The 20,009-nt window shown below is 32.2% G+C and overlaps 1 protein-coding gene across 1 annotated transcript in view; it reads left to right on the forward strand.

Annotated features, from left to right (window-relative positions):
• KCNJ15 (potassium inwardly rectifying channel subfamily J member 15) overlaps nucleotides 1-13,866 on the forward strand; it is a 47,191-nt gene extending 33,325 nt beyond the window's left edge. The window contains exon 2 of the mRNA XM_074300649.1: nucleotides 10,543-13,866. Within this exon, the coding sequence (XP_074156750.1) occupies nucleotides 10,564-11,691 (1,128 nt within the window). The 5' untranslated portion in view covers nucleotides 10,543-10,563 and the 3' untranslated portion in view covers nucleotides 11,692-13,866. The remainder of the gene's footprint in view (nucleotides 1-10,542) is intronic.
• The last annotated feature ends 6,143 nt before the right edge of the window (nucleotides 13,867-20,009 follow it).

A 20,009-nucleotide genomic window follows, 5' to 3' on the forward strand; every position in this document is an offset into this window, starting at 1 on the left:
TTTTCAACCCTGACATCTGATACTTAAGAAGCTTGGCAGAATGAAAGGAGAAAAAGAAAAACTAAGACAGAAACATGGCAAAACAATAACAACAACAAAAAGTGTAACAACTCCATGAAAAAGGAATGAAATCTAGAAAATCTCAGAACAGTCTCAAGTCTAAAAGACTTGTTCCACATGAACATGATATCATATCTTTGTAATTTATATTGGGTCTTTCAGAGTTAAAAAGTAGGAGCAAATCCAAGAATATTAGACCTACAACAATGATAATGATCCTTCCTACATAATCAATGATCACTGTCATAGATCAGGGAGAATTACTCTGCACTACCACCCAACTACTCCATGGGAACTCCATGAGGGAAGAGGAGAAGGATACAAAATCTTTGTTTCACTAGATACCTTTGAAACATTTCCTGCCTTCTCTGGTGAGGGCTGATTAGATACTTTTTGTCTACCTCTCACTACCACATACCAAACCCTTTCCCAACAAGGCCAACCCTTGATCCAAGTCCTTCTTGGATATTAGCTGGATAATAATGCTGGATATTATACTGATGGCAATATGGAGGTTTATAATCATTTTTATGTTACAATAAGCAGTGGACTACAGTGGGAATGTCTTTTGTTTTTCATATTCCAGTCTTAACTTTGTGAAGTAATATCCTATCCACTGCCACTGGGACCTCTGCCCATTCCCTTATGCCAAATACTATCTATATTTCCACCTGCTGCCAATTCTGCCAGGATCAGCTGCTATCTCTTGGACTAGAGGAGAACCACTGCTACTACTAAAGACCTAAGCTCTTCTGCCAAGGCTGTGCCAGAACATGTTGTAGACCTTAGTGGTATTTCATTGCCACTTCTAAGGCCAGACTCCTATTTTGAGGGCATTGTTACAAAGCAATATAAAAAAAGCAATGAAGCCAGAGTCTCCTCTAGGTAGATATGTGTTTCTATTTCAGATGTAAAAGTAGTAACCATTTTTTGCTGTGGTTTGGAAAATGTCCCTGTGGTCTGAATTTTGGTTTTTTCAAGGGTTTCCCCTTGAAAGTTTCATTAAAAGAGAATTACATATATTTCAGTATTCCCTTTCTCTTCCCTCCCCCATTATATATAAAACCATTTTAAACTTTTTTTTAAATTTGCAGTTCTAAATTCTTTCTCTCTCCTTAACCTCTCATTGAGAAGGCAATTTGATATAGATTATACATATTATGTGAAGCATATTTCCATATATTAATCATGTTATGAAAAAAACCTTCCAAAAAACCCAAGAAAAGGTAGTTTACAAAAAAAGAGGTATGCCTAAATCTGTATTCCTACCCCATTAGTTCTTTGTCTGGAAATGAATAGCATTTTTCATCATAAATCCTTTGAAATTATCTTGAATTGCTGTATTGTTGAGAATAACTAACTAATTCACAGCTGATAATCATATGGTATTGCTGTTACTTTGTATACTGTTCTCCTGGATCTTCTTTACTTTGATCGGTTCATATAAGTCTTTCTAAATTTTTCTGATAGTATCTTACTCATCATTTCTTATAATAGAACAATAGTATTCCAGCACAATCATATACCATAACTTATTTATTGGGCTGAAGACCTATTAGTATATTGGTATATAAAAGGATATGCATGGTTTTCTAGCCTTCTCACATAGTACCAAAATTACTCTCCAGAATGATTGAATCAGTTTGCAACTTCCCATATTCTCTCTAACATTTGTCAATCTCTTTTTCTGTCATATTAGTGTGTGTGTGTGTGGGGGGGGGGTAATGCATGAGAATTGTTTTGATTAGTATTTCTTGAATTAATAGTGATTTAGAGAAATTTTAATATGGCTATAGATAGATTTGATTACTTTGTCTAAAAACTTCCTAACCATATCTTTTGGCCATTTATCAATTGGGCACTTATTTTTATAAACTTGACTCAATTCTCTCTATATTTGTTCTATATATTTATCAGAGATAACTTGATTTTAAAATTTTATTGCAGTTATGGCTACTAATTATATTGGTTGTAATCCTAACTCCTTTTTCTTCCAAAATATCACATTCCAATCTCTCTCCATAAACCCTCCAATCCCTTGATGTAAAAGCTGCTAAATTTTGTATTATTCTGAGTATGGACCCATGAGTATGGACTGTTTCTTTCTGGTTGTTTGCAATATTTTCTCCATGACTTGAGATCTCTTGAATTTGGCTATTATATTCCTGGGAATTTTCATTTTGGGATTTTTTTTTCATGAGGTAATTGGTACTTTCTTTCAATTTTTGTTTTATTTTATGGCTCTAGATCAGGGCAGTTTTCCTTGAGCATTTCTTGAAAACTGATTCCTAGGGCCTTCTTTTGTTTATGGCTTTTAGGTAGTCCAATAATTTCTAAATCACCTTTCCTGAATCTATTTTTTCCCAATGAGATATTTCCAGTTTTTTTCCCCCATTCCCCATGATAATATTTCATATATCTTCTTTTTTTTTTCATTCTTTTGATTTTTTAAAATTGCTTCTTGATGTCTCATGGAGTCATTTGTTTCCTCTTGTCCAATTCTAATTTTTAGGGAATTATTTTCTTCAGTGAACTTTTGTACTTTCTTTTCTATTTGTATAATTCTACTTACCCTGCCTGTCTTCAATTAATTAAATGGGGTAAACTGCTACAATTGTCCACATATTCATGAATGCAGTAATATCTCAAGACTCCTGGAAAGGACTTAACATTACCCTTTCTAGTCTACCCTCCAATGACTTTCATGACAAAATTAGAAATTATGTTTGAAATTGTCTAAATCAAAATAAATAAACCCAACAATATTTTTCAACATTAATAGTCCAAGGATCTCCCTTGGTTTACAACTTCTCACTTTTTGGAATCCTTACCATTATATTTTTAGTGTCTGGCTTTGTCCATTTATATTTAAAAGTAGCTACAGTTGCATTGACTTTGGCAACAAGTCCTTCAAAACAAAACAAATCCCTTATACCTGATAAGGCCCTATTTTCAGGAGACTTTTCCCAAGACAATTGAGCAAAAAATGGCCAGGAGAAGTGCAAAAACATGAATCCCAGCAAAAGCTGAGCACAAGTTGCTCTTCTGAATTTGTATTTTTTCAAGGGGAAAATATTTTTCTTCCCCTTTGCTCCAGTCTAATCTCTCCAAACTTTCTGAAACAAACTGAGTTCTGAAAAGATCTTCTAATAGAATTTTGAGGAAGCTTCCATTACTAAGCTGAAAGTGCTAATAAAGCTCTATGCTTACTTTACCAAAATTATCTTCAAGCAATAGTTCCTAAAGTACTATTTTAACATATATCATTTTCTTCTTTTCAAATGATCACAAGCAGTTTACTCTCATCTTCCAGGAATTGAAGGCACCTCAATAACCAACTATTATATAGAGAGGTATTGCCAAAACTCCTCCAGAAGCAGAAAGGCCAACCCAGTTTCTCCTCTCTTTACACTAGCCATTTTCCACTACAATCCTGATGACTATACAAGTTGTTGTGACTGGTCCTGATTTAGGTTAATTCTCTGGTAGTTTAGGTTCAATTTTGGGAAAAAAATGAGATACATTTAGTAGTTAAGAAAAATATATTTATTTAACCATAGCAGGAGAATGACATTCAATAATCATAGGCATTACAGATTTCTTGCATTGACTTAGCTGAGGAAAGCTCACTTGCTTGAGTTATCCCTCATAAGCCATCAATCAATATCTGATTACTTCTAGATTGCTTTTTACTGAGGTGATGAAGAATCAACAGTTCAAGACTACTAGGTCCTGAGCCAGCCAGGTCTCAAGGAGAATCTTAATATATTTTAAGGAAAAACTAGCCTGACACATATAAAAGAGAAGATAGGACATTGTTCCTACTACACCATAGCTGTAAAATGAAATTCATTTTCTTTTGTAAAACTGCTCCTCTTTAAATTATCTATTTCTACTAAAACTACTGCAATTCTCTCTGTCACTTAGGTTCATGACCTGTGTAATCCTTATCTAACACTTTATCTAAATTTCTCTAAATTAAATAAATCACCAATTATAATTGATTAAACCTCCACAATATCTCATTTTCCCCTATCCCTCCATTCACAAATCATCTCTCTTTATCAGGCCTTTATCACCTTTTCATTAAATTGTTATAATAGGTTCCTAATTGTATTCCTTGCTTTTAGTATTTTTCTTTTCCAATCCATCCATAGATTCCAAAATAGTCATTCTAAAGCACATTTCTGACCATGCCACCAGGCTATTCAAACATTTTTAATGCTTCTGATGGCTTTTTAATTGTTGGCTTCTTAATTGGAATTAAAACCCTTCACAATCTGGACCTCAGTTACCTTTTAAAATTTCTTTCATATTATTTCTTCAATCTAAGTTTCAAACCTGGTGCATTTGTATAATGACTCTTTTCATTGGAGGAGTGAGTGATTACTCTGGATACCTTCATGAGAGATGGAAATGTTGAGAAAGGTCATGACAAGAGTTACTTTCTTCTTCCTTCCTGTTTCAAGAGAGAATTTCTTTGATGCCGGATCCTTTTGGGAATAACACTGGACAAAGAAAGAGGGGAAAATAAGTTTGGGAAGTAGCAGATGTCTAGGAAATCTCAATATATTACTGATTTCCAGTTTGTTTCCCTAGAGACATTGGAATAATTCTCTTTGGTGAGATCAGGAACTCTCATTTTATCTAAGATATCTTCATGTAACTTAGCTCAGTGGGAAGAAATCAATACTTTGGCTATATAAAATGTACTGCTTTCTCTTTAAAAGATAGTGATCAGGAAGAGTTTAAACCCCAAAATAATTTCCCCTAGATTAGTAATAGTTGGAAGACAAATTTAATTAGTTTAATGTTCCCCCCCAGTTACATTTAAAATAATTTTTTATATTTGTTTTTAAAACTTTTGAGTTCTAGATTTTCTCCCTTATCCCCACCCCCAACTCCCGTTAAGAAACCACATTTGAAGTTATACAAAACATGAAGTCAAATTTAATTCTAGCGTCTGAGAAAAACAGAGCAGTTAGTCTGGTGGGCCCTTTTTCTATTCTTTTTTTAGGAAGAATTTAAAGACTTCTTTGGAGAAAGGTGGTTATTTCAGAAATATCTATTTATGCCTTCCCAGGATTCAAATTAGACATACATATGGGTATACACATATCTTACAAGGGCAAAATATATACTCTATATTTCCTTTCTCATACTTTACATTAGAGAGGAACTGTTCCACTTGCTCTTCTCCAAATTTATCTATCTCACATCTATATGATTTTGAAAAGGTTGATTGAAGTACAATTTTTATCCCTCTACGTCTTTGAATGTCTAATTTCCTTTAAAGTTTAGTTTAGGAGTTATTTCCTAAGGAGAGATATTCCCTGGTTTTTCTAGTTGCTAGTTATATTTTCTTATCTATTTTTCTTGAGTCAGGAAGATCAGAGACTGAGATAATAATTATAAAGTGCTTAGTATGATATCTGGCACATAGTATTATATAAATGTTATTATTATTATTATTATTACTATTACCATAATAACATATTATGGCTACCAGAAAAATGTAAATTCCTCAAAGCAGAGATTACTTTCAATTTTTATCTCTATATCTATAATATGATTTAGTGGATCAGGTGCTGATGTGGTTAAAAAAAAAAAGAAAGAAAGAGAAAGAAATATTACACTGACATTCACTAACTGTTTTGCTCTGAGCAAGTTACTTAATCATACTATATGTCTCAAGAAAGTCCTTATGATTCATGTATTATCACATAGGTTATAATGTATATTAGTGGAGGAAGTTCCAATATCAAACATTACCACCATTGATAGAATCATAGTTCATTTGAGTTTTTATGTATCCCCTACACCTGGCACAAAGCTTTGCACATGTGAAATATTTAATAAATTTTTAAAATTGAACTGAATTCTCTCTGTTGCTCTTAGGAAAAATTTGTACTCCCTTGGTCTTGAGATTCTGTATGCCTAAAATGGGGTATGGGATGAAATAATCTCTAGGGTCACTTCAATCTAAAAACTCATATGATTTAGAAATGATACTTTTCTATAGAATATAAATAATTTCTAAACTCTTCTCTTAGAAAAACCATACATACTTTATATCTCTTATTCTCTTTCTCATCTGGTTTCCTACTTCTTCCATGCACTCACAGTGAAACATTTTGGGGAAAGGAGGTAGGAAGAGAAGGGAATAAATAAATTTTAGGTAGTTGCACTTATTATGTATTAGGCACTATGCTAAACACTTGACAAATATTACTTCATTTAATCCTTATAACAATCCTGGGAGGTAAGTGCAATTATTGTCCCAATTTTATAGTTGAGGAAACTGAGGCAAACTTAAATCAGGTGATTTGCCCAAGGTCACATAGCTAATAAGTATCTGTGACTGGATTTAAACTCATATCTTCCTGATTTTAGGAGAAAAAAAGATCTTACCTAAAAACTGGGCAAAAAAGATGACTTGATTTTCCCAAGTAGTAAAATAATAAAAACCAGTTTCATGTTTTATACTAATTAGGATATTTCCAGTAGTAATCCTTTTTAATTAAAAAAGTGAATGTAAAGTAATCAAATAATGGCCAGAAAAAAATGAAAGATGACTTTATCTTTAAAGGGGAAGAAGTGATCTGATAAATTGCTATATTTAGGTACAATTAAGTAGAAGGACAAGATAGACAATAATGTTGAGGAAATTTGGCCATTACTTGGTAGATAGAGAAGGGAAAAACAGGGATCAACAAAAGCCCAATACAATTTTATTTCCTCTTCTCCACAGAAATGTGGAAGCCGCAGAAACAAGTGTACGATAACCCTGATCTTATATGCCAATGATAATTTATATCTCATATTTAAATTGTAATCAGAATAATACATAACTTTGCAGAAGTTCCCTGACTCCAATGTTATCTGAGGATGAGATATATATATATATATATATATATATATGTATCTTAAGTACGTTAAGATACACATAACTCCTGACATTATGAAAAGGAAAGAATCATTAAATATTTAGATTAAATAATAAATTCAGCTATTGTGCAATTTTTTCAAGATGATCAAAGCTTACTAAATTAGTCATTAACATACATAATGCCCATAAAGTATTTAGGAACTATTATTCTTTATTATATTTTATTCTTTATTACATTACATATTATTCTTTATTACATTCTATAGAGAATGTAAGAATAACAAGATTAATGAATCACAAAGCCTTTGGTAAAAACAAGGAAAAATGCATATTTTTGGATTTCTGATCTATTACCTCTTTGATAGATATCTTAGAAAAAGAAACCCAATGTTTTATTTATTTAATAAGGCTAGAAAGTTACAGCACATAGTGGAAAATTACAAACCAATAAAAGCCCCATTTATGCTCACATGATATGTGGGCATGGATCACATTTTAAAACACAAGTTTCAACATTTTTTTGCAAATTTTATTTTTAACATCTAAATTAAATATTAAAATAGATTAAGTAATTGTAGAGCAATTAAATTCTGAGCATTTTCCTTTTCTTTTTTACAGTCTAATTTATACAATAAAACAAGCATTTCTATAACATAGTACAATAAAAAAAGATAATTGTATGTGAAACTGCAAATCTATTATGCACAACTTGCTATTCCTTTCAATTACACAACAAAAGTATCCTATACAATTTTTTTTCTTATTTTTTTCTCTCCTTCCCCTGTCTAGAGATAATTATCCTTACATACAAATAGATACATATTTATGTTTGTATGTATATGTACATACATATACATACATATGTATATGTGTATACATGTATGTATAAGTGAGAAATTATTAAACAAGTTACACAGCTTGTATATTAATGTAATGGAATAGTACTGTACTGTAAGAAATGATGAGGAGGCAGACTTCAGAAAAACATGGAAAAATTTACATGAACTGATAACTATGAAGTGAGCTGAACCAGGAGAATGTTGTATATAGTAATAGCAACATTGTGTGATGATCAACCATGACTGACTTCACTCTTCTCAGCAATACAATGATCTAAGACAATTTCAAAGACACTTGATAGAAAATGCTATTCCCATCCAGAGGAAAAAATATGGCATCTGAATGCAGATCAGAGTATCTTATTTCCACTTTTCTGTTGTTTTTCATGGATTTTTCCTTTTGTTTTGTCGCTTCTTTCACAACAGGACTAAGGCAAAAACTTTACATGACTATACATGTATAAATTATATCAGATTGCTTGCCTTCTTGGGAAAGGGCATGGGAAAGAGAGAGGGAGAGAGAAGAAATTTGGAACTCAAATTTTTATAAAAATTGCATGTTGAAAACTATGTGTGTAATTAGAAAAAATAAAATACTATTTAAAATTAAAAAATATTCTATATTTTCTTTGAAACTAATCCCAAAATATGCCAAATGAATTCTGGAAAAATATAAAAACCTTCATAAAATAAAAATTTTTCTACCTCTTTTCTATGAAAAACATAGTTAATTTTGAGTGTTACTTAGAAAATAACAAAGCTTTTAAAAAATTGAAACTTGACAAATTCGCACTATCCTAAACAGGGGTTTGTTTGCTTTTTAAGAGCTGTATCTAGAAGACTTTTTAAAAAAAAATAGTGATAAATACTTTTTTAAAATCTCTATTAAAAGTGGACTATTATAAAGTCAGAAAATTTAATATAAATTATAAAACTATTAGATAGAAATTCTTCATTATAAAGTACAATTTTGTAAGTCTTAAAATAAATCCTCTATTCACCTAGCTATAGGTGTATATAGCTTCAGAGAATACAATCAACTTACAAAATTACCAACTTACAAAATTCACCAAACAGATACATATAAAAAGCCATATAATGACATATGTTACTTTCTCAGTTCAGCTAGTATATGTAGGTCATATCATATCTGCTGGAATTTCAGAATATTTCCCAATTATCAATGACTATTTGAAAAGATATTTATTATGTTCATATTCCTAAAGAGATGGAGCCTCTTTATATCAAGAAGGACATGTCTAAAATTTTGTATTGACTTTCTCTTCAGGAGTGAGTGACATTGATGAATTCAAAATAAGGAAATTATCATTACAGTTTTATTTTTTTTTCTATTGTCTCATTTGCATGGGGGTATAAGATTGGCCATGAATTCTAATTTAAGCTTATATTATTGAAACAAAATTAATATTTCTCAGAAGATGTTGGTATAACTCAGGTTTCTAGACAAGAAAGACCTTGGAAGCCACAGGCAAGTAAAGGATGCTAATTCCTCACTAAGAGAAGTGGGGAGGGGGATAGGACTTCACCTAGAAATCAATATGAATTCTGGGTCTTTCTTTCTTCATGTCTTTGGTCTTCATCCAGTAAAAAGTATAGAATCATGACTCCTCCAAAAGAAGAAAAAGAAGAATGTCTCTAGTCCAAACTCCTCCCTCATGCAATCATGTAGCTTTGGGTCAGTTTTTTCTCTCTTAAAAAGACTTAAGGAAAATTTTTCAGGCTTGACTAGAAATCAGTTACACTATATTTGAGCAGTTTGTTTTTAACTTAATAACAGTAGTGCATCCTTTCTACATAGCACATAATTCTCTTGTGTGTAACATTCCTAAGAGCATGAAGAGGAAGCTTATTTTTATTTTTAAAAGTATTTTATTTTTCTAAATACATGTAAAAATAATTTTCAACATTAATTTTTATAAAGCTTTGTCTTCCAAATTTTTCTTCCTTTCTTACTTCCCACTTCCCCAAGACAGCAAACAATCTGATATAGGTTAAATATGTGCAAATCTTCTAAGTAGATTTCCATTTTTGTCATGTTGTATAAGAAAAATCACACCAAAAGGGGAAAAAAAAAACATGGGAAAGAAAAAAACAAATAATAGCAATGACAAAAAAGTGAAAATACTATGCTTCAATCCATATTCAGTCTCCATAGTTGTTTCTCTGAATGTGTATGGCATTTTCCATCCCAAATCTATTGGAATTACCTTGAATCATTGCATTGTTGAGAAGAGCCAAGTCTATCACAGTTGATCATCACAAAATCTATTGTTACTTTGTATGGTGTTTTCTTGATTCTGCTCATTTCACTCAGCATCAGTTTATGTAAGTCTTTCTGGACCTTATAATAGCTCATAGTTCCTTATAAAACAATAATATTCTATTCAATTCATATACCATAATTTATTCAGCCATTGTCCAAATATTGGATATCATTCAATAAGAAGCTTAATTTTGGCTTTATTCAGGTTTTGATTTTCTTTTAGAGAAATTAAGAATTATCATGAATGTTGTCACAGTAAATTTTAAGCATAAGTATAAGCAAGAGAATATGCATGATAGTATGTTTCCTTAAATAAATTTAACTTACTTTAATCTTTTATGTTATGTCCTTTATAATTACTTCTTATAAAATACTATATACAATCATATATACTTTCTACCAATTGTTACATTTTAGACATGTTTCATTAATATGCAATTTTAAGTGACTGAATTATTGTATTTTCTTAGGATATTAGCAAGATATTAAAAATGGAAGCCATTCACATCAATATGTCAAGCAGTCCTCCTATGAATCACACAACTAATTCTGAACTCAAGACAAAGAGACCTCGGGTCATGTCAAAAAGTGGACACAGCAATGTGAGGATTGACAAAGTTGATGGTATCTACCTACTTTACCTTCAGGATTTATGGACAACAGTTATAGATATGAAATGGAGGTACAAACTCTCTCTATTTGCTGCCACTTTTGTGGTAACCTGGTTCCTATTTGGAGTCATCTATTTTGTGATTGCATTTATTCATGGGGATTTGGAACCGAGTGAGCATTTCCCAAATCAGACAGCCTGCATTATGAAAGTCAACTCTTTAACTGGTGCATTTCTCTTTTCTCTTGAATCCCAGACAACTATTGGATATGGTGTACGTTTTGTCACTGAAGAATGTCCTCATGCCATTTTCTTGCTGGTTACTCAACTGGTTATAACAACCTTAATTGAGATCTTTATCACTGGTACTTTCTTGGCCAAAATTGCAAGACCTAAAAAACGGGCTGAGACCATTAAGTTTAGCCATTGTGCAGTCATTACCAAACACAATGGGAAGTTATGTCTGGTGATTCAAGTGGCCAATATGAGGAAAAGTCTGTTGATCCAATGCCAGCTTTCTGGCAAACTCCTCAAGACTCACCTTACTAAAGAAGGGGAAAGAATACTACTCAACCAAGCCACTGTCAAGTTTCATGTGGACTCTTCTTCTGAAAGTCCCTTCCTCATTCTACCCATGACATTTTATCATGTTCTGGATGAGACAAGCCCCCTGAGAGATCTAACATCACAAAATCTGAAAGAAAAGGATTTTGAATTGGTAGTTCTTCTTAACGCCACAGTGGAGTCCACTAGTGCTGTCTGCCAGAGCCGAACATCTTATATACCAGAAGAGATCTACTGGGGATTTGAATTTGTACCTGTTGTATCTCTCTCCAAAAATGGAAAATATGTGGCTGATTTCAGTCAGTTTGAAGAAATCCGAAGAAGTTCAGACTGTACTTTTTATTGTGTAGACCCAGAAAAACAAAAACTTGAAATGAAATACAGAGAGGAAGAGCAAAGGGATAGAGAACTCAGGACAATGTTGTTACAACACAGTAATATGTAATCACATCGGAATCTAAAATTTTAACTTTACAAGCTAATTCTCCAAATTAAAAAAAGGGTAAGAATCTGTAGAATATAAGCTCTTGAGGACAGAAACTATGTCATTCTTGTCTTTGTATCTCCAGTCCCCACTAAAGTGCCTTGCATATAGAAGGTACTTAGTACAAGTTTGTAGGATTAAATTATTCTGTCTTCTATGAAGCTACTAATTATAAATATTTGCAGGGGCCATTAAAAAGTGCTGTGAGGTAGGAAAAAAAGTGGATCCTTCCTTTATATTCAGCCAAATCAAATATTTTTCTACATGAAAAATTCCTTGGCTGCACTTACTATGCTTTTTTAAAAAAATCTCTCAAAAATAAAATATTCTAATAATGACTTTGGAAGAACTTGGGCAAGTATAATTCTAAGAATTTCACTCCTTCCAGAAGATTGATAAACATCAGTGGAATAAATATTTAAAGGAAACATGACTGTATAAAGATAATTAGCAAGATAATTATACAAGGTATTGATTTGGTTCAAAGAGTGACAAAATAGACAAAAATGATGTAGCCATAATTTAAATCTTGTTTCTTAGAGAAAATTGTGTTAATGTTTGCTTGAATTGATAGTTGGCTACACTTCAACAGATTACTAAAAGCATTAGTTTCTTAAGAATTTTTATTTTTTACCACTTATCTAGTAAATGGTTTGCTTTATATTTATTATCTAGAGTGGTTAAATAAAGCAGTGATTAAATATAATTAAAATTTATTTCTTTAGGATGCCATTTGTGTGTGTTCAAGGTAATTTGTTCAGTTGTGGACAACAGGAATGAGTTGCTTTATAAATTAGTTGCATTTGCTGGATTGTTTCCTACCTCTTTCTTTTTTTTTAAAAGGACTTTGGATTCTAGGAGGGAAAAAATGAAAATGATGATGATGTTAAAAAAAAGATAAACATTAATAAGAATAGGTTTTGTTATTAAATTACTTGGCTATGGGCACATAGGATGTGTCAGAGGCAGAACTTGATTTTACTGACTTCAAGGCCATTCTTCTATCCATTATATCATGACATTTTTTGTCTTTCTACACTTGACACAAAATAGTGTGATATAATATGTAAGACAATAATGCTCACATGTATATTGACAGCATTTCCTTTCTTTATCAAATTCTTTCAGTTTACATTTGATTCATTTGAGTACGACTTTGCCTTAAGGTTTTCTCCAATTTGCAGCATATTCATAAAAGATTCTTAGAAAACTATAACAATGAGGAGAACTTTGTTCAACAATGCTTTGTTTGTAACATCTAGATTTAGAATAGCATGATATATTCCCCAAAGATATTCATTATTGTTGTGGAAGATATCCCATGTAAATTACAAAAGAAAGAAGGATTCATTGATTGTAAGGTCCCATAAGATCTCATGTTTGTTGTAGGTGACATGCTGAGTTCATGAAGCTCAGATCACTGCAGAACTACTTAAATGAGATTCGGAAACACTCATGAATTTGACTTTGGAAATCAAAGATGAAGAATATATATTTTTAACATTGTGAATTGTAGTTGAATGAAAATTCCACAGACCTAATCTTTGAAAACGTACATCTTGGACAAACAATGTAGATGAATAATTAATCTCTCTTGTAATTGAAAAGAATGAAGAGCTGAATTGCCTTTGGCAAATCATATAGTCTTTTGAAGAACTCCAAGTTTCTCTCTGAAACAAAGGCTTATGTTTTTAATATCACTATCCTTTTGACAATATTCTCATTCTAAGTTATAGAATACAATGATTTCTTAAAAATTAAATTTATGATTCACTCACATTATACTGACAAAATAAATTACAATATCTCGCCAATGAGGAACTAGATGGCATAATCAGTGAGCTCTAGATCTGGAGTCAGAAAGATAATTCACATCCAGATTCAGATATTTACTAGTTGTGTTACCAGGGATAATTCTTAATCTCAGTCTGCCTCATTTTCCTCCTCTGTAAAATGGCAATAATAATAGTACTTCTTCCCAGAGTTGTTATGAAAATAAAATGTTATAATATTTATGAAGTTCTCTACAAGCTTTCAAGTGCTACATAAATAATAATAATTATTATTATTATAAAGACTTATCATAGAAATGCTTGACAAAACAGAGGCAGAAAATTATCATATAGAAAAGAAAAACCAATGGAGAATCCAGGTATTTTGTTGGTGATGAATCAACATCAAGAAACTTAAAACCCACTAATTCACAGAATAAAGAGAAAAAGAAATAGTACTATATACTCCTTCAGATACAATGCCTATACTGCTAAGAAAACAAATCTATTGAAATAATAAAGATGTAAAATGAAGCAAATCTGAATAAAAGTCAAATAGCTCAATCTATAGTTTATAGGAATATTTTAAATAATATTGCATAAGATTCTTCTGATATGTTCATTTAGCAACCTTTGATTTAAATAAAGTTTGTGGTATTTAATTAGTTTTATGCAGAACAAGTTTGCAGAAGATTTAAAAAATAATTTCAGTAATAAATTGAGATGATGTCAATATAAAATATATAGAGTTTAATTTTTTCTGATTATAGTCTGAACAGATACATCCAATCATACTGATTATATATAAAACTATAATCTGGCCAAAGTATATAGGTAATAAACAAATTTCTTATATTTGAAGTTTTCTGATGCTAAAAAATTCACACTAAGCATACTTTCACTGAGCTTTGGCATTTTGAAAATTTTCTGGTGCATAAAGCTTTCTTATTGGAAACTGTTTTTAAAAATCACTTTGTTCCTTCTTGAACACCTCAAATAAACAGCAAAATAGCATTGCAATCTGTAAACAGTGCCTTATTTCAGTAATAAAATATGCTTTTTATCCCCTTTCACCCAATGATCTCAAATTGTTTTGTGAATGTTAACAAACTAATATTAATTTTCAGATTCTCATAACAGGATTGATATATGCCATTCCAATTTTGTTGTCCAAAATGAGCTGCAAGAAACCTTGAAACACACTTTAAAATGAATCATATGTTGTTTGTTGAAAGATATTAAAACAATTATTTTAGAGGATTTTACATCAAGGATTCTGTTGCTGTGGACAATAACTGATCGATAGTAAAAGAATAACTAAAAAATATTTTGGCCAAAATAGCAATTAAAAAATTGAATCAACTGTGACACACCTTCAATTACCATAAACTGGATGAAGATCCAAAAAAAAGAGGCTGAGGAGAGGTCAGAGGAGGAAAACTGCCAAAGATTTTTTTGTCACATACCACATGACACATACACACACACAATCTAGATAAAAGAGAGTATCAAAGAAAAAGAAGTGATCAACAGTGTGAAAGGTTGCAGAGAGGTCAAAAAGGATGAAGATTCAGAAAATCCCTTAAATTTAACAATTAAGAAATCATTAATAACTTTGAAAAGAATAGTTTTGGTTGAAAGAAAATATCTTTTCCAAACAGACCTAGAAAATATACCAGATCAAATCCAGATGGGGAAATCCCCCCAAAAAAGTTTCAGTTAAGTCATATTTCCAACCCAAGTCTCCTGTGCCCAGGGAGAGTCTGAACATTATGGTAAGATTGGGTCCCAGACTTATATCAGGGTATTGCAGAGTATAGGAATAGGTGCTAACTGAAAGTTTATCATTACTATCCCAGTTCCAAATTATAGAATGAAGGTAGACATTTTCAGAAGACTGGTATTTTTGGGGAAGGGAACAGACACAAGTAATAGACTGAGAGAAACAAATTCTGAAGACATAGCAGTAGAGTGATTTCTGACCCCCAAAATAGATTAAGATCTCAGTTCCATCTTCTGGGCAAGTCTGAATCTCAACATAGAAATTCCAGAACAAAAAAGAGTCGGTAGTTCTTTGCTTCTGAATCAGGAGAGTTCCCCAGCTGGCTCACAATACCATTTGGAAAGCCCATAAAGCTTGTCAGTCTTCTGTATGAGCTGAAGAGCCTGAAAAAACACAATACTCTTAAGAAAGCAGACTTTTCCTCTGAAAATTTTCAGATTCTGCATCAAACATATTTGAAGTCAGCAAGTAAACTGGAAGAATCAGAAAACAACTAAAAGAATCATATGATTAAAAAAAAAACTATTGTGACAGGAATACTTAAGACACAAACCCATTAAAAAGAAAAGAATAACTCCAAAATATCTGTAAGAAAAGTCTCAAATAAAAACAGTTTTAGTACAAGTTTATCTAAAATTCCTAGAAAAGATGAAGGAAGAGTTTAAAAAGAGATAAAACATTTTTATAAATGAAATAAGAATTATATATAAGAAACCATAAGAAAAGGAATTACTTGTTTGATGAAAACATACAAAACTTTGCCTAGGGAGGGAAAAATGCCTGAATGGATCACTAAAAGTTAATGAGTCAACAAAGCAAGAAATTAGATTGAACAACAAAGCAAGAAAGAAGATTGAAGTTAAAAAGCTGAAAAATAAAAGAAAACACATGTTAGCAAATACAACTGACCTAGAAAACAGATTAAAGGTAGGAAAAGTTAAGAATTATTTTACTATCTGAATATTATGATAAAAAAAAAATACTAGAACCATACTTCAAGAACTTTTAAGGGCATAGGCAAGATGGTGGAGAAAATGCAGGAAACTCATCTAACTATCCCAAATTCCCATCCAAATACCTTAATGTCTCAAAAACAAATTTTAGAACCCATAAAAAGGTTATATCACATATATTGTGATATAACAGTTTTCTAGCCCAAAACTAATTAGGAGATTGGCAGGAAAGGTTGTCATCCAGGGCAGTTTGTCATGTCAGTGGAAGTGGAGATCCTGTCCTTTTTATAAGGTGTTATTTTCTTGGTGTTTTTGTTTTGTTTTTTGATGTGTGTGTGCCTCCTTTATCAAGATGTTGACTCTTTCTTCATGACTTTTTTTTTTTCATAACTCTTATTTCTCTTCCCAATTTTTCCTCTATCTCTTAATTTTAAAAATCTTTTTGAGCTCTTTCATGACGTGAGATCAATTCATATTTTGACATTTTAAATGTGGCATTTTTGACTTTGTTATCTTCTGAATGCATGTTTTAATATTCCTTACCATAGTAACTCTCTATAATCAGAATTTTTTCTGTTGTTTTGCTCATTTTCTAGTCTATTTCTTGACTTTTAATTCTGCCTTAAAGTGAGGCTCTGCTTCTGGGATGCAGAGTGTATTTTCCCAAGCTTCAAGGAAGCTGCTGTTTTTAGAGCTAGTGCTGGGGATCTGTAAGTTTCATTTCTTCCAAGGTAGTATGATTTAAGGAAAGATGTGTTTACTATTCTCCTGGCCTATGCTCAGATCTATGTAATCATATGTAACCATAAACACTTTTTTTTTTACACTGAAACTGTGATCAGAGTTCCCATTCTTTTGTGGCCACAAGGTCTGATGTGCCAGTGCTCCTTGTTCTGAAACTGAGACCCGGAACTTTGACCCAGATCAAGATTGGGAAATGCAGCAGAGTCCTGACCCAATTGCCATTAAAGTGACCCCTCTAAACTTTTTCTGACCAATTTTGCTTCCCTTATTGACTATGAGATGAGAGTTCCAGAAATAGCTGCTGATTCAGTCACTCCCATGGTCTGCTTGTGGCTTGCTGGATCCAGTCTGACCTGATACCAGTATTACAGTTTAAAGGGAAAATTAGGAAGATAAATGAGAGTGATACAAAAAAAAGTCATGAAAAAAGTCAACACCTTGATAAAGGAGGCACACACACACGCGCACACACACACGCACACACACACGTACATACATGCATATGCATGCAAAAAAATCACTGAAGAAAATAAAACCTTAAAAAATAGGACAGGAGGAGGATTCTGGGAAGAGGGTGAAGTAGAACAGTAAATTTCAAGTTCTCCAGTTTTCCCCCACAAACAGAACAAATTTATGCCTCAGGGTGCATAGAGATTGGTGAAAAATCAAGTGGATTTGGGGCAGAACAGGAGTCTTGATATAATCCAAGAAGATATAAAGGAAAACTCCTGTCTGGTGATTGATCAATGTGAAGTGCAAATACCTCCAGGCTATCTCGGCTATATCCCCTGGGACTAGCTAGGTTTGGCCAGAGCCTCAGCAGGAACCAGAGACTTTCACTTCCTATACTCTGTGTGCAATTGAGGAGTCTGAGTCCAGGAAGCCTTGAGGGAACCTTGGCTGATTAGGAACACCAGGCATATTTGTACATAGAGCCCACCCCTGAGTGAACACACTCCATGAATAGAGAAGCAGTAGGGCAGGGACCTGAGCACTGGCAGGTGGTGAAGTTCTTGGTTTGGAGTTTCAGATCAGAGAGAAGAGCTAAAATGAAGCTAAAAGCACCATACCCCACATGATTAGAAGAGTTTACCAAAAACTCTTTTAAGAAGAACCCAACCATAGAAACCTACTATGGAAATAGAGAAGACTGGGATTCTCTTCAGAGATGACACTGAAGTTTAAAAAAAAACTCCTTCTACCTCAAAGAATAACATTAAAATGTCTCCTTTACCAGAATTAATTTGTCAAAGAACTCAAAAAAAGAATTCAAAAAGTCAAATGAGAGACATTGAGGAAAAAATAAAAAACAAAAATCATCCAAGAAAAACAAGAAGATTGGGGGCAGTTAAGTGGTGCAGTGGATAGAGCACCAACCCTGAATTCAGGAGGACCTGAATTCAAATCTGATCTCCGACACTTAACACTTCCTACCTGTGTAGATAGTTTTAAAGATGAAAATAATTTGAAAATTATGATTGGACAAGGGGAAGCCAGTAAAACTATAAGGAACCAAGAAATAACAAAACAGAATATAAAGAATAAAAAACTAGAACAGAATTTGAAACATTTTATAAGAAAAACAACAGATTTGGAAAACAGATCAGAAAAAGGAAATATAAGCTGTGACCTAAAAAAAGAACCTTCACACAATAATGCAAAAAAAATCATCCAAAAAAACTGTCCTGGAGTGATAGAACATCAGGGGAAAGTAGAAATAGAAAAAACCCACTGATCACTACTTTAAAGAGATTCTTTGTGGAAAACACATAGGAATATTATTGCCAAATTTTGAAATCCCCGGATCAAAGAGAAAATTTTGTAAGAAACAAAAAAAAAAACCAAACCAATTCAAAGTGGAGTTTTAATTAGAATTGTACAAGACTAATAAGTAGCCACAATAAAGGACTGCAAACTCTGGAATCATGTGTACTGGCAATTAAAAGAAATAGGCCTGCAGTCAAAAATATCATATCCAGAAAAATTATTCATAATATTGAATTTTAAAAATGGATATTCAATGAACTTGCAGATTTTGAGGACCTTTTTTCAAGCAAACCCAAATCCAATAGAATTTATTTTTTTTTTTACTATGGAAATGTATACCATATGTTTAAGATTGACATCACCAATTACTCAAAATTCACTTAAAGGGTAAGAAGGAGATATGCATTTGGAAAGTAGGAAAGGGAATGGTAGAATTGGGATAAATTACCTCACATAAAAGAGGCATGAAAGAGCTTTTATTTATAGGGAAGGGGAAGATGAGGAAGGAGAAGTAAGAGTATTACTCTCAGTGGAATTGGCCCAAAGAAGAAATAAAGTACAAACTCAAATGGGTATAGAAATCTATCTTATACTACAGAAAAGTAGGAGAGGAAGAGATTAAGAAAAGAGAAAGGATAATAGAAGAGAGGGCAGATTGGGATAGGTAAAAGAGAGAAGCAAAACACTTTTGAGTAGAGAAAGAAGGATAAATGGGGGCAAAATAGGATTGAGGGAATACAAAGTTATCAAAACTGGAAAAAAATTTCTAACAATTTTCTCTGATGTAGATCTCAATTCTCAAAAATATAGATAAATGAATCAAATGTATAAAAAGAAAAGTCATTCTTGAATTGGCAGTCAAAGAATATGAACAGGCAGTTTTCAAAAGAATGGAAGCTTTCTAAAATCATATGAAAAAGTGTTCTAAATCACTACTGATTGAAAAATGCTAATTAAAATAATCCTGAAGTATCCCTTTACATATATCAAATTGACTAATAACAGAAAAGAAAAATGACAAAAGGATATGGATGTGGGAAACCATTCTGCAAAGCAGCTTGAAACTATGATCAAAGACTTAGAAAAACCCTTTGACCCAGTAATACTATTTCAAGGTTTGTAACTCAAAGAAATTTTAAAAGTTGGAGGGAGGAGGGATTGGGGGAAAGGACCCATATATCCAAAAGTTTTATAGCAGCTCTTTAATATTAGAAATTGAGGGAATGTTCATCAATTGGGTAATGATTGAACAAATTGTTT

This window comes from Sminthopsis crassicaudata, chromosome 3 (genome assembly GCF_048593235.1).
Source record: "Sminthopsis crassicaudata isolate SCR6 chromosome 3, ASM4859323v1, whole genome shotgun sequence".
NCBI classification, from domain to species: domain Eukaryota; kingdom Metazoa; phylum Chordata; class Mammalia; order Dasyuromorphia; family Dasyuridae; genus Sminthopsis; species Sminthopsis crassicaudata.